Below are 14,008 nucleotides of genomic sequence, written 5' to 3' on the forward strand. Positions count from 1 at the left end.
AGAGAAAAAAAAATGAAAAACACCTTTTAATATGATGATTACTAGTAGAAAAGCTTCCTTAAAATGAACCTATTAGAGACATATCTGAATAATTTTGCTTTTTAAGGATGGACTTTTACACTTTTCTTATGCTATCTAAAAAACATGTTTTTTAGATAACATGAATCTTACTTTTTAAAAAATGCTCTTAGTCAATGTCTTTAAAACGAAAGGGTTTCGGAAAAAACCTTTTTTTGTTACAAAGTTTAAACTTTAAAAAAGAATTAAGTCAAACATATTTTTGTATGTAAATATTTTTATTAACAACTATTTCAAGTTCCCCTTATTTTTTGAAAAAAGATAGTTGGATCAGTCACAATTGTTGAATATTTGTCTTTATTTCTTTATAGTGAAAATTAATTGTTTCTAATAAATTTTCTCTAATGTCTACTGGACTAGCCTACACTAAGGATTTCAGGTATCCCCATGAAAAAAAATCTTAGAGGTTTAAATCAGGTGAACGATCACAGGTTCCCTTGTTCCTACTCAACGATTTTCACAATGTCTATTTAAATAATCTTAGATTAGTTAAAATGTGGTGGTGCTCCACCATGCATGAACCACTATTAAAAATATTTTCTTCTGAACCTCACTACAATTAATGTGATTTTCAGAATTATATTTAGCTTTAATCAACGTTCCTAAAATTATACTCGGCTTTTATGTCTTTATAAAAAAATTATAATAATATTTATAACCAGTTTCGCCCATCACGTTTTCCTATCAGGAATTATGCGCTTCCAAAGTCTGTACATTAGATGCATATCAGCAAATTCAGAAAACGCCAATTCCTTTATGGCAAATAAATTAAATGAAGGTTATTAAAAATTAAATAAAATAAAAATTACCGCAAAATTAAAAAAAAAAATAAGACCATAGAAGACTAGTCATGCTTTTAAACCAAAGAGTATTTAGTTTTTAAGATCCTGTACCTAAGCTAAACCCTTTTTTCCCCTTAGTTCTCAAGCGTATGAAGGCTATTAAGTAGACAGTTTATGGCTAAGACAGATTATAAATATTTCCAAATCTGTCTTATCTAAATCGAATATACAGGGAATCAAGTAAAATGCACTTATCTTATTACTGCCCGTTTACCTACTTGTCATCGTCTCAAAAAATTATGCTATAACTTAAGACCTTTATACATACTGTGGTATAATACAAATAATTTTTTTAATGCAAATCTAATTAAATAACAATCGTTTTTCTCGTTTTTAAAAAAAACACATAATTTTCAGAGCCGTTCTTAGGTAGTAAGGTGCTGTACAAACTTTTTTAAATAAAACTGTAATTTTCCTGCAAGCGATCCAAATCCGGAAGATGTCTACTTATTCTGAGACATCCTGTATAAAACCTAGATGAGGTTCAATTAATTCTATATAAGGATAATAAATATCGTTGTTCATTCTTTAAGCCTTACTCTCATTTACAAAAATATAGATTATACTACTACTGTGCTCGTAGCCTTAAATTAAATGGCAAACGTTAACCATAAATCTATCGGAAGCCTGTTCAACTAACTTATGACTACATCTTTTTTTTTTTAATTGTCCCGGCCATCTTGTACAATAACAAGGTGTTTGTTTTAAGCGCACCATTGTATTTGCATGTTCACCAATCTACTGAGGATATAGTCTTATTCACACAAAACGTTCTTTGTTTAGGGTTACGATGCGTAAAATGGTATTGAAATGAGATTGATTGATGACTAGTTAAAAGTGATAACGGGACGGACGTGCAGTAAAATCTCATTGCCACAAGATCATTTTATTTCTATGACTGCTTTCGCTTACCTAACAAACCTGGTGTACTGTCAAATCGTAAAAAATATTGGTCATGGAAAAAACTAACATTGACGATTTAATCTTAGCACACACTACTTTTTTATAATTTACTTTATATACTGTTTAACGTTAAAGTTTTCACTAGAAATATTGATCTTATTTAAAACTCACTATTGAGTTTTATAGTTATATCTCGTAACAGATACGTATTAACTGATAGGCATATTTTGTGTAAAATTTACTTTATGAGTGTGTTAGTATATCAACACAATTGTGACAAAAAATGAAATTTCATTTTTGTTAAGTACTCAAGTAATTAGTAGCTTTCGCTTTAAGAAACTCATTCAATAATTAATTTAAAATTGTTGATACTTACATACTGGTTTCTATTAATATATACGATGATTGTCCTATGGTTGGGTTTTAAGGTATTGTTATTAAAATATTTTATAAAAAAAGACTTTAATTGTATCTACTAAAATCCAGTACCTATTTTAAGATAATAGTTCATAATTTGATTTCAATTTATCTGTTTATTGTTATTTTTATTTGTGTGCAATATTTTTGTTGTTGAGTTTTGTAAGTGTCCGATTTGTTTGTATTAATGTTAGAATCTAGGCCATAAAGATCCTTTTGCAATAAATAACTTTGAGGAAAACAACGATTGAAAGCAAAGCCTGATTTCTAATGAGAAAAAATTTCCAAATTCGGCTCATTTTATATAGTTCCAAAAAATGTGCTACACTTAAAAAATATTTTGTATTTTACATTCTCGATATTATGGGTGTGGTTAACTTGTAGCCTCAGAAATTTAAACAAATCATTTAATTCGTTAGTATCATTATATTTTTAATCTATTATAGGAAGAAACCTTTGAAGAGATGCTAAACAGACAAAAGGCAGAACTGAACGCACTGATGGAAGCTCATAGAAGACAACAATTAGAGTATATGGGAAAGTACAAGCGACAGAAAGACCGAGGTGATACCTAGTGTTAAAACTACGTTTCATCCCTACAGGGATTTTAAAGGTAACTTTAATAAAGATATTTTAAAAATTCAGGATATTTCTTAATATGTGTTTTAATTTTAGGTTGAATTAAATAGATTATTGCTTGTTTCAGAAGGTGCGAGTAAAATGGAGCGATAACAAAGAAAATATGATGACTAGTGAAAAATTTGTGAGAATGAAGGCTGTATAACCATAATTATTGTTTATATTGTATAATATTGATTTAAAATGTCTAGTTTATTAATTATAATATTGCTAATAATTTATTTTTAATATTCTCCTGTTATTCTAGTTTATTGTTTTATTATCGCAAAGAGAATGAGTAAAATCTTACGTTAGGCATTATTATTTGATATATTATTAAAACCTTTTATAGTATGCCCAGTACATTTTTGAACTAAAAGGTGATGTGAATATTAAAAAAAAAAATTGTGGGACATTTGTGGCTAGTGAGTCTTGGATATCTCTTATTTTTATATATATTTTTTTTCAACACACTGTTAATTCGGTCAATCTCTTTTTCAATATCCTTTCTTGAAATACAGACTTAAAAACTAAAGAACCGCTTAATATAGCAAGCAAAAAATACAGTTACCAAGCAGTTTATTTTTCCCTAACCTAAAATGCAAAATTACAAAAATAAAAGCAAACTATAAAATTTAAGAGTCTTGAAAGTTGCTGGTTCATCCGAATAACTCGTGGAAAGTGGTCCCGTTATAGCCAACATCACTTGTTGGTGAATTTTGGTATAAAATGTACATTCTGAAAATGAAAAAAAAAACAATTAGGTAAGTATCCATCGGTTTATGAGTATGTACTATAAAGCATGTTTTATATCAAAGTTTTAGAAACGAAAATTGCGTCTTCTGGTGTCTGGTTTGTGTTGATGTGGAAGACATATATAGCCGGTACCAAATAAACTTCGATGCATGTCAACAATCGTAGCATAATATAGCGTCGCCTGATTTTACATATATTTCTTCAAGTGAAAAATATATTAGTATATGTCTAGTCTAGTTATTCTACTTAAATACATACGTAAAAAAATTCGAAAGGAACCATTTTACAATGCAAAAGTTTAATACTTGGCAAATAATTAATAATATAATTATAATTAGTAAATCAATGTCATCTGTAACCAGCAGAATCTTCGATTATACTAAATTACTGCGTGACGAAGTTTATTTGACAGGCGATATAATTTAGTCATATGGCCTAACAGCCCATATCTGTAATAAGAGTTTGCTGATTTAGTAAATAACAATTTAAGAACAAGAAGCCTAAGAAGAATTATTATTTATTATTACTAAAAGTTACCAACTAATATACCTATTTGGAGGAATCCCAATAGTCTGTTCAATAGCTTCAAATAATGCCTTCGAATGTTTCTTATTTTCTGCCACACCTAGAGCCCCAATGCTCATAAGTGTTGCTTGACCTGCTGGTTCATTAGTTCCTCCAAAAGACATGTTTACACCTCCAATAACTGTGGCGGCACAGTACTAGAAATAAACAGTTGGTTTTGATGTAGAGCTACTTTTTTAATTAAAATAATGTGCTTCTATTAAATTTCAAACTAATTTTGTCTTATTGAACCTGATGCATATAAAAGGTTAAATATAGTTGCAATTATACCGGTGTAGCTAGGACACTAAATGATATAGTAAAAAAGTGACTTAAACATATAGAATTATCCTAATACAGTATAGCAAGCAACCAGTTTGAGAAATACTAAAGTTTATATAAGAAACCAAGATGTTGAGGGTATGATTAACATAGTTACACTTTTCAGGTAGTGACTTTTGGTATAAAAGTCAAATAACTTGTAAATATATAGAGAACATGTACAAGATAGTTATTACTTTAAAATAAAATTGATTTATTGGCAAGGAGTAACTTTGGTAACTAAAAAGGTGAGAATATAAAGAAGTTTTATAGAAAAATCCTTGAGGATTTTTTCCAAAGGCAAAATCTTTTAATTTTCTAATATCCGATTTGCTTTAGTTTTGAACTGAATTGTTTCCAAACTATTGAAAATCTGTAATGTCTTTACTTTTAAAGATTATCTACAAAGTTTGTTCTATTAATTGGTACAAACAACTATTCTCATTGGCAGAACTGAATGCATATTTAAGGTTGGTAAATACCTACAGATGGTCTAACAAGAGGAAAGGAAATCTTTAAATTAACTAGGAGCTAAACCTATCCAGTTAACAAATTGAAACTTAATTTAGGTGCTTTTTCACTTTGGTGTACCTTATATCCCAAAATTGAAACCTGACATATTGAATGGAAATATTGAAAGTACAGCCAGGAATTTTACTACCCTATATATAGAAATATTGGACAAGTATCATTATACGAAACTAATTGTATATTTTTAAAAAGCAACTTACAATCATTGATTTCCTATCATTATATAATTTGAGTTTCTATGTTATTCTATGCCTTAAGGTACTTGAAAAGTCCAAAACTATGCAGGACAAGGCAGGACTTTCATTGGTTATTTTATATTTTCCTCCTTACTAAGCAAATAAAGTAGCCAGTTTTTTTTTTAATTTTTCGTGATTGGCATTTGTCAATTTCAAAAGTGAAATTTGGAAATTTTTTAAAGTGCTATATTTATTATTTGAGATTCGGAGATATCTCAAATAATAAATATAAATTTCTGTAAAAACTTAATAGAAAACTTCCAGGCATCAAATATTTCATAATTTTGAAATGCAATTGCATGAAACTTAGGAGTTCATAATTCGAATGATTTAATTTTTTAGTTTCAGAAATCTGGGGATGATAATTTTTGGGGTCAAAAAAGTGAATTTTCAGTTATTATCAAGACTCAAATTGTATCACGACCAATAAGTGTGAATCTGCTGCTCCTTGCTGAATTTGTTAAAAAAAACTCCAGGCATTTGACCAGTTAGTAAATTAGTAACCAGTTCGAAAAACCTAAAAGTTATTGTATACCCAGAAATATCTAAGTTAAGTATTATCTTAAAATGGAATAACTTTATTGATAAGTAGAATTGTTTTGCCAAGAGATTTGACGAGAAAAGTTCCTTGTTGAAGAATATTCCCAGAATTTCAATAATTTGTTAACAGGTACAAAAAAACTATTATTCTTGAATGCATATTTAAAGTTGGCAAATAGTTCTTTTCTTTTAAAAAAGTGTATACAAGAAAATTTTAGAATTAGAATTTTAATTACATTATCCAGCAATATGTAACTAAAAAATAACATTGCAAACAAGTAATAGGCAAGCTAAAAAATTAACCTTTTAAGACTCTGTACTGCTTCAAGTGATGCAACTATAAATTTTCTAGTTGAACTATCTAGGAAACATAAATGATAAAAAATAATTCTCCAGTTAATTATGCTAAGTACTTTTTCTGATGTAGATCTGTAGATCTCATATAGCATTATGCATTTTAGAAACCGGTACTGTGTGCCAATTTCTTTGATTTTGTATGATGTTTTGACTTGTAAAAGTACTATTGTTGTATCCTACTGCCAATTGATAATGAATAAAAATATTTACAAGAAGCAACTTACATTTATTGGTTTTCCCAGAGATTTGGCGAGAATGCCGCAAAGTTTTATAGGAAAATCCTTGGGAATTCTTTCTGATGGCACATTAGTTTCGAGACGAAAATGGGGCATTTTCAAAAGTTATAGCTTTAAAATATATATTATATTTTTTGTAAATGACGTAATACCTAAGTGTGAGAATTTTTTTTATGCAAGTCTTTTCCAGCTTTTGTTTACAATTTCATTTTATATCAGCTGATTCCTGTCAAAAGTAATCTGTAAGTGTTAAAGATCGCGCTTTCCATTAGTCTAAAAAGTACTTACTTTTAGCACTATTGACAGAACTGGGATTGAATTTGTTTCTTATGTTCTTATTTATTTTGTTATATAAATTATCTTTTTTGTCATTTTACTTAATTGTTACTGTTACTGCATTAGCTGTAGAGGGTTGTTCGTCATAAACAAATATACAAATAAATAAAACACTCCACTTTTTGTATTCGCGTATCGTTGCGCTGAATATACAAAAAACTATTTATGAACAAAAAAACCTTAATTATGAATTAAACAGCGTACAACTGGTACACTTATTTTAATATTATTCAAGTCCTATTTCAAAAACTTGCATAAGTAGATAATTTTTACCTAAAAGGTAAAAAATATTTTAAATTTCCTGAGTCGTATATTTTCTACTATAAAATAAGAAGTCACTGTCCAAATGCCTTTACAATTAGCATATAAAGTCTTTAAAAAGTAACCCTCAAGTTAAAAATAATTTATGTCTAATAAATACATTAAATTTAAGAGGAGATTTAAGTAAAGAACGTGGACATGTCTTTAACAGCAAATCAATTCGAAAACAGGTAGAAATAAATGATAATTAAACGAAAAAAAAATTAAACTATAGATATTCTAAACCAAAATAAAACAAACTTTAAAAAAAAATGATATATAAATTAAAAACTCGATATAAAAACAAATAATATCAACTGTTGCTCAACTATGAATTGTAGCTCTGGAACAATGCATGATTATGTCAAGTTTATTGGGGTCACTATCGATTTATAATGTGATATTTTGGTGCTCAGTTGCATCAATACAAATGCATCATACATATTCCTCTTGCAAGAACGCATTATTGGGTGTTTACTTATAGACTTTATTCACAAGCTTCCTGTTTACTTCCAAAACAATAATTCAAATTAAGAAATCCATTGTCTAAAATTAAATTAGAAATAAAAACCTATTTTATCCAACGACGAAACGACAAATCGAAAAAAATATCTGAGACTAAAAGAGATAATAAGCAAGATACAGAAGGTAATGTGTTATCTTGTAAATTCTTGTTTTAGTATTGATCCGTTCTGAATGAAGTAATTATACACCGATATCACTTATATCGAATATTTCCAAAAATTTTAAAAAGATAGAAGACAAACGATTACCTCTAGAAAAAAAACCTCAAAAAACAATCTTTTTTCAGAAATGCAATTTGGATTTAGAAATGGAATGATCAATAAAAGATGAATAGAAAAACATCATATTTTTGTCTTTTTTTAAACTTGATCAAGGCCTTTGATTCGGTCAGTTTGTTGTAAAATTTCATAATAATGAAATTAGAGATAGTTTTTTCAATTTTTTAAGTATTATTTAAGGAACAGATGTCGATATGTAAAATTGGAAAGAATAGAAAGTGGAACCAGGGTTGTGACATGCGGAGTACCGCAGAAACGAAATTAGTTTAAATAGACTATTGAAAATTGTGCATGCTTTGGCTTATCTCCTTGTTGAGTCTTGTACCCTACGAAAAAAATCTGAAATATCTGTATTAAAGTTACGTCACGAAACTTTCATCTAGCTTCTCCAATCCTTTTTTGTATATATTGAGCAAATTGTTCTGTAAACTAACGTTTCAAGATATGTGCCAACAGGAAAAAATCTAGACATTAGCTCTTCAGGTCCTTCGGTGGCCATGATTGTGTTTCTCCGAGTCCTATCCAGTAAATGACTATAATGTTGATTGGTTATATATACATACGATGTCGGGTTAAAATAGGGACATCGTCTAGATAATTTAGTAAACTATGTTCAAGAAGTTCCCGATCTGCATTTCCATTCAAACTTACGTGATAAAACACACAATTAAATAATCATCAATAATGGCATTGTCAGGAGAAATTCCTGTGAATAAAATGTTGATGTGAAATTGGGGCCTTTCCATTTTCACGGCCATTTGAAGAAACCATTGATTTAAGTACATACATACTAAGACTGAAAGTAGGAAATAGAATAAAAATTTATACACAAAGAATATTTATACACTCTTGCGAGCATATTCTTCTAAAACACCACGTACCTTATATTAATAAATTTCTTACTATAATAAGTATAAAAAAATATTGAATTTATTATAATTATGTTATTATAATAATAATAAATTCAGCAACGAAATACTTCCATACTATCTAATTAACAATTACATACATTCTAGTGTACCCAGTGCTTATATTGTTTTAGTTGTATAAACATTATTAAGGCACTTTTTTTTGATGGTACTGTGCACCGATGGTACTGAAGGTCAAAAATATGGTGTTTTTAATGTAGGCAACCAACAATACATTATTAATTCGTTTGTTTGCTGTTGCAATTAACGGTTACGATTGCAGTAATCAAACATTAGTTCAGAGTGGTACTATATAAGAAATCGTTTTTTTTTTTAATTTAATTGTCTAAATGGGCTACTTACCCTGATAGTACAGATCATTTGGGGAACGTATCAGCAATGTTTTACCAAGTTTAGAGACCTCTAAACTCAGATCTACTAAGCTTAAAAGCATCTTACATTTATGTTAAATTATATAGGTACCTATTATTAGGTAATTTTTATGCTAGTTTTCTTTTGCCTACAAATTGTCATTATTTTTAAGAATATTTTCATATTCTCAAAAATAATGAAAGATAAAGACATTCTTTTTAAATAATTTCATTTAAAAGCGATATAGCCTGTATTATTTAGTATTTTGATATTGAATATAATATTTACATCGGGCTGTTGTATAAAATAGCTTTTTGGAACTTATATTTTAAAATGAATTACACTTTGCCTTTATCAGTTTGCATAAAACAAAAATCGTATTGTACTAAAATAAAAATCGAAGTTTCGGCTTTGATTCATCATTTTCATTTTTTCAAGTATAAATATACGGGCCTATACCTTTTTTTAATTTTCTTTTTGGATTTTAAGGATTTCTAAAAGCAGTCTTATAAATATTTAATACAGTTATTATAATATAAACTTATTTACATGAAAGATGAATATTTTCGGATTTATACCTTTTTCGATCTTGTTTAGTTTTGTTGAACCTGTTATCTACTAAAGTAACCTCTGAAGATTCAAGCATTACTGCTTGTAATAGTTCAAATTTTTAATTATCGTTTAATTTTTTAAATTAAAAATTTCACTATTTGTTGGAATATGGAAAGACGTAATTTATTTTAATAATATTTCAGCAACTTTTATTTAATGTCATTTAGGTTTATAAGAGATTTATTATTTGGTAATTTCAAAATATATTTCGTAAATCAAATTATATTTTTGACTATTTTTATTTTTAAATGAGTTATGGATAGATCATGACAATAATAGACAAACAAATCAAAAATTAAAAGAATTTGAATTTGATGGCCACTAAAGGCCGAAAAGATTTATACTCTTAATACCTGCTTGAATAAAAACAGCAAAAATAATAATAATTTTCAAAAAAATTAGTTTTCAAATTTGAACATCTTGTATATAAGTCAAATAGGCATAGTTATGTATGCTGAAATGAGAAAAAGATTGCCAAGGAAAAACAAAATTTTCGAATGTATTGTATTAATACCGAAAACATATATATTTAATATCAAAAATATTGAGTAAAAAGTCATTGAATCTAAAATAATATGAGCAATAGCAACACAAAAATATTTCAGAAAAGTTTAATAAAAAAATCAATATTTCAATTAAAATTCAAATAATTTAGAAGGAATATAGAAATAGATTTTTCAAAAAGGCTTTAACGGAACATTCCTGAAATGGGCCGTCTTCACTTACATTTTTTGTTAAGTATTGTTTCAGCTTTTATGTCTTCAGAATCATTTCTGAAGCTAAAATATGTCCATTATTATTTATTATTGAGTTACAGCCATATATGGTATTAAATAACTTAATAATAACTAAAATACGTTTATTATATATAATAAAATATATTACGTTAGTAGGTACCACTCTTATTTATTATATCATACTGCAACTAGCGAGAGTCGGCAGCTACCAATTTATATACCCCCCTTTCTTTTTTTAAAATTAACTAGAGGGGAACCAAAATTATTATTATTTCTAGAATAACAACCTTTAAAGTGTAACAAACCTCAGAAATGGAACGGTTTCAAGACCAGATTCACCTGCGTGATTTGTTATTGTTCCGGTTAGGTTAAAGCAGATTTTTTGTGGTTTTGTTTACGGTTTGGGGTTGTTAACTTAGTGCGCTGTAAGTATCCGAATTTATATCTTAAAATTTCTCTTTTAACATAGATTGTCTGAAGAAATTGTGAGAAAACCATTGTGTATTATTGTATTTTAAAGAAGAAGGTCAGTTATAATAGTTTGTGCAAATTATTATGTTATTATAAACCCTAATTTAAAATAATTAAATAGTGAAAAAATTTATTAATTTTAAGTAAGTATACAGGATGTTTCTTTATGTAACTGCAGCCGTCTTTAAATAATCTAAATAAAAGAAATAGTTCTTCTATAGAGAGGATTATAAGAATTAGTATTATCTAAGAAATACTTTTATGATAATATTTTTTATTATTTTTAAAGTTTGTATTTTCTGTTACCAGAACGTTCAGTGAAAATCGGCTAAACGATCAACCTAAATCTTTGGCTGCGTACTGAAGTAATACCCAGTATAGTAACTACAAAAATGATTTATCAGTTCAAACAATTAAATACCAAATAATTCTTCTGTTCTGTTTACAGTTTGAATTTGTTACGTACTAAGATATCACACTACAGTACCAGAATTTGTATCCTACTATTTCCCTTTTAACTCAGATTAGTTATAATTTTAAATAAATTACCCTAAATTTGCATTTTTTTAAATTTTACATTAAAGCTTTGCAAAATAAACAAACTACGTTAAAAACTGAATAGTAAAACGAAGCTTAAGGTTAAAAAAAATATATGGAATAATAAAATGTAGCAAATTAAATTTTAAAAGAAATTGTTGTTGTTGTTCAAGAACATTTTAAAAAAGTATCAAAGGTTTTACTAAATTGCTCATTTCATTTTTTAACAAGTTCTTTAAAAGTAAATAAAATAATTAAACTTATTGAATTAAACATTCATTTTAAAGTGTTCATATTCTTTTTAAATATAAATTAAACAGATTTTTGCTAAACAAAAAATAATATTATATTATAAGATGTGCTAAATTAAATTTTAAAATAAATTAGATATAATGTTTAGATTTTTTTTAAATTTTATTTGGTGTGGTAAAAATTTAATACCAATACTTAAGGGGCATATTCTTAGAATTAAAATTACTTTTTTCCTATAAACGTGCATCTTAGTTGGACCCTAGACATTTCTTACTTCAAATTTAATAAGGTGAATGGGTTGCCAATGTTTTAATGAACACTTTTTCCCAGAATTAAATTTAAAACATCATCATCATTCAGTCGACTATAAAGAAATCTAAAATTATTTGTTGTAGTTTTTCGATAAAGCTAAGGGCTCTCAAAAAAGTCTCTTAAGAGTTTTTTTCATTCAGGAGTAATAACTGCTTCTCAAATATTTGCAACAAATTTTGTAGCACGATGTAAAACAGCACCAACTGACAAAAAAATTGCTTTGTGGTTTTATTTGTGGTTCGGGGTTGGCAGCTCTTTTCGATTTATATGTTAAAGTTTCTCTTTTAATGCAGGTTATAAAAAAGGTGAGAACAAATTTAGAAAAAAAACGCAGTAGACAGTTTTATAACAGTTTCGGCAAATTATTGCAACCTTATAAATCCTGATTTAAAAAATTATTCCGTAAAGTAATTAATTAGATATTAAAGTTTCAGTGAATGTAAAGAAGTAAAAAAAGCATTTGAATACTAAAACACAAATAAAAATTTTTACTGTCATGTACTAAAATTAAATAATTTTTTAAGTTCGGCATGTTATATATACCTACCTGACTTATTCCAATTTTTCTGATAAGATTAATTACTGCTCTATTGAAATACTGATAAGGTTCACCTGCATGGCAATATATTTTACTATTGTTTTAAACAAAATGTATCGAATGCAGTGCTTTCTGAAATTAAATATGCTTTAAAATACGTAATTTTTGTACGTAAAATATGATGGTAAGTGTCTGTAACACAATAATATTTGAATTATCTAAATAGAATCAACAGCCAAAAGAACTAGAATATTATTTATAAATAAAAATACCTGCAACCATAATAATTGTTACCAGAATTGTAATTGTTGCCACAAAAATCAAGGTTATGCTTTCTATCTCGGTTTATGAAACCCATACTAGCGGCAATAGATTTTGCAATTGTAGGTAATTCTAAAATTAATAATACTGAAATATATTTTAAGTATAGAATTTACACTGTGGCCTAAGGAATCTATAAAAATTTGAAAAATATATTTATAAAATAAATATAAGCAATTACTTAAAAGAAATCTCAAAATATATATTATATTTGTTAGACAATTAAAATTAGTACTTTTGTAATACTTTGCCATTCCAAAACTCAAATTTTGTTGGGAAATATTATTTTATTTTTAAGTAATATTAGTTAATATTATGTTCATCTTATTGCATTTGCTTTAATTTATTGTATAATTATATTTGAATGCCTCAACAATTTTGTAACAGTGATAGTTTGCTTAATTCTGGGATAAAATTATCAATAGAGAGTAGCCGAAAGCAATTTTCTTGTACCGCGCCCTAATTTTCCATCCGGTTTCTTAAATCTAGAATTTATAGAGAGTTTTTAAGATTTTTAAACACGTTAATGTTCATATAAGTTAAATATGTAGTAACTTCGTCCGATTTTGCCAATTTTAACTTAATTTATACCCTTGACTTGTATGATGTAGGGTTGTTCTTTGCTTTTTTTTTCTTTTTTTTTATTAGTGAATACACAAACGGATCTGATGATGTCTAGTATGGGCGAAACAAAAACGTGTAATCCTTTGACTTTTTTTTTAAATAAATTTGATAAGACCTCTAACTTAGAGTTTTGTTTCATTACTATTTAAATCAGTAAGAACCTGGACCACCCAATCCTCTCTTAAAATATTTGGACCAGTACTCATCTCTTCAAAACCATGTTGTTCAGGTCTGTCATGTTTAAATAGATTTCTGTATGTAATATTTCCAGGTTTGTAATTTCTGCTTTATATCTGTTATAACGATGTTATTGCCTCTGATTAACTTGCAATTTAGGCGTTTTCTTCTGTTTATTCGCAATGATTCTTTTATTTTGTGTAGGTTGAAGTCATGCTTCCTCTGTAAATCTTCCATCTCCTGGCACTTATCATTTAACTATTCTTCCTTTGCGATTCTAAATTTCGTGGTGGATTATGAAGTTTATAT

General features: G+C 27.4%; 3 protein-coding genes across 5 annotated transcripts in view; 2 read left to right on the top strand and 1 right to left on the bottom strand.

Annotated features, from left to right (window-relative positions):
- The window catches only part of LOC126740707 (uncharacterized), a 114,925-nt gene extending 111,746 nt beyond the window's left edge, over window positions 1-3,179 (top strand). The window contains exons 40-41 of the mRNA XM_050446835.1: window positions 2,687-2,853; window positions 2,947-3,179. Of these exons, the coding sequence (XP_050302792.1) occupies window positions 2,687-2,815 (129 nt within the window). The 3' untranslated portion in view covers window positions 2,816-2,853; window positions 2,947-3,179. The remainder of the gene's footprint in view (window positions 1-2,686; window positions 2,854-2,946) is intronic.
- Window positions 3,180-3,420: 241 nt separating this feature from the next.
- On the bottom strand, window positions 3,421-6,611 carry LOC126740798 (macrophage migration inhibitory factor homolog). The gene is made up of 3 exons (XM_050446973.1): window positions 6,388-6,611; window positions 4,164-4,336; window positions 3,421-3,596 (listed from the first exon to the last, which is right to left on the bottom strand). The coding sequence occupies exons 1-3, from the start codon at window positions 6,493-6,495 to the stop codon at window positions 3,518-3,520; spliced, it is 360 nt and encodes a 119-aa protein (XP_050302930.1). The 5' UTR covers window positions 6,496-6,611; the 3' UTR covers window positions 3,421-3,517.
- Window positions 6,612-10,695: 4,084 nt separating this feature from the next.
- LOC126740349 (protein quick-to-court) overlaps window positions 10,696-14,008 on the top strand; it is a 36,479-nt gene continuing 33,166 nt past the window's right edge. Inside the window, exon 1 of one of the 3 annotated variants that reach the window (XM_050446323.1) lies at window positions 10,696-10,892. The gene's annotated coding sequence lies outside the window, so the exon portion shown is untranslated. Of the gene's footprint in view, window positions 10,893-12,638; window positions 12,762-14,008 lie in introns of those variants that run through there. The other 2 variants (XM_050446325.1, XM_050446324.1) reach the window with 2 other exon arrangements.

The sequence above is a fragment of the Anthonomus grandis genome, chromosome 9 (genome assembly GCF_022605725.1).
Source record: "Anthonomus grandis grandis chromosome 9, icAntGran1.3, whole genome shotgun sequence".
Taxonomy (NCBI): domain Eukaryota; kingdom Metazoa; phylum Arthropoda; class Insecta; order Coleoptera; family Curculionidae; genus Anthonomus; species Anthonomus grandis.

Bases quoted from the DNA above. Each gene is read 5' to 3' on its own strand.
- LOC126740798 (XM_050446973.1), bottom strand. From the start codon at position 6,495: ATGCCCCATTTTCGTCTCGAAACTAATGTGCCATCAGAAAGAATTCCC. The intron at 4,337-6,387 runs GTAAGTTGCTTC...GTTTATTTCTAG, and splicing joins CTCTGGGAAAACCAATAAAT to TACTGTGCCGCCACAGTTAT. The intron at 3,597-4,163 runs GTATATTAGTTG...TTTCATTTTCAG, and splicing joins ATTGGGATTCCTCCAAATAG to AATGTACATTTTATACCAAA.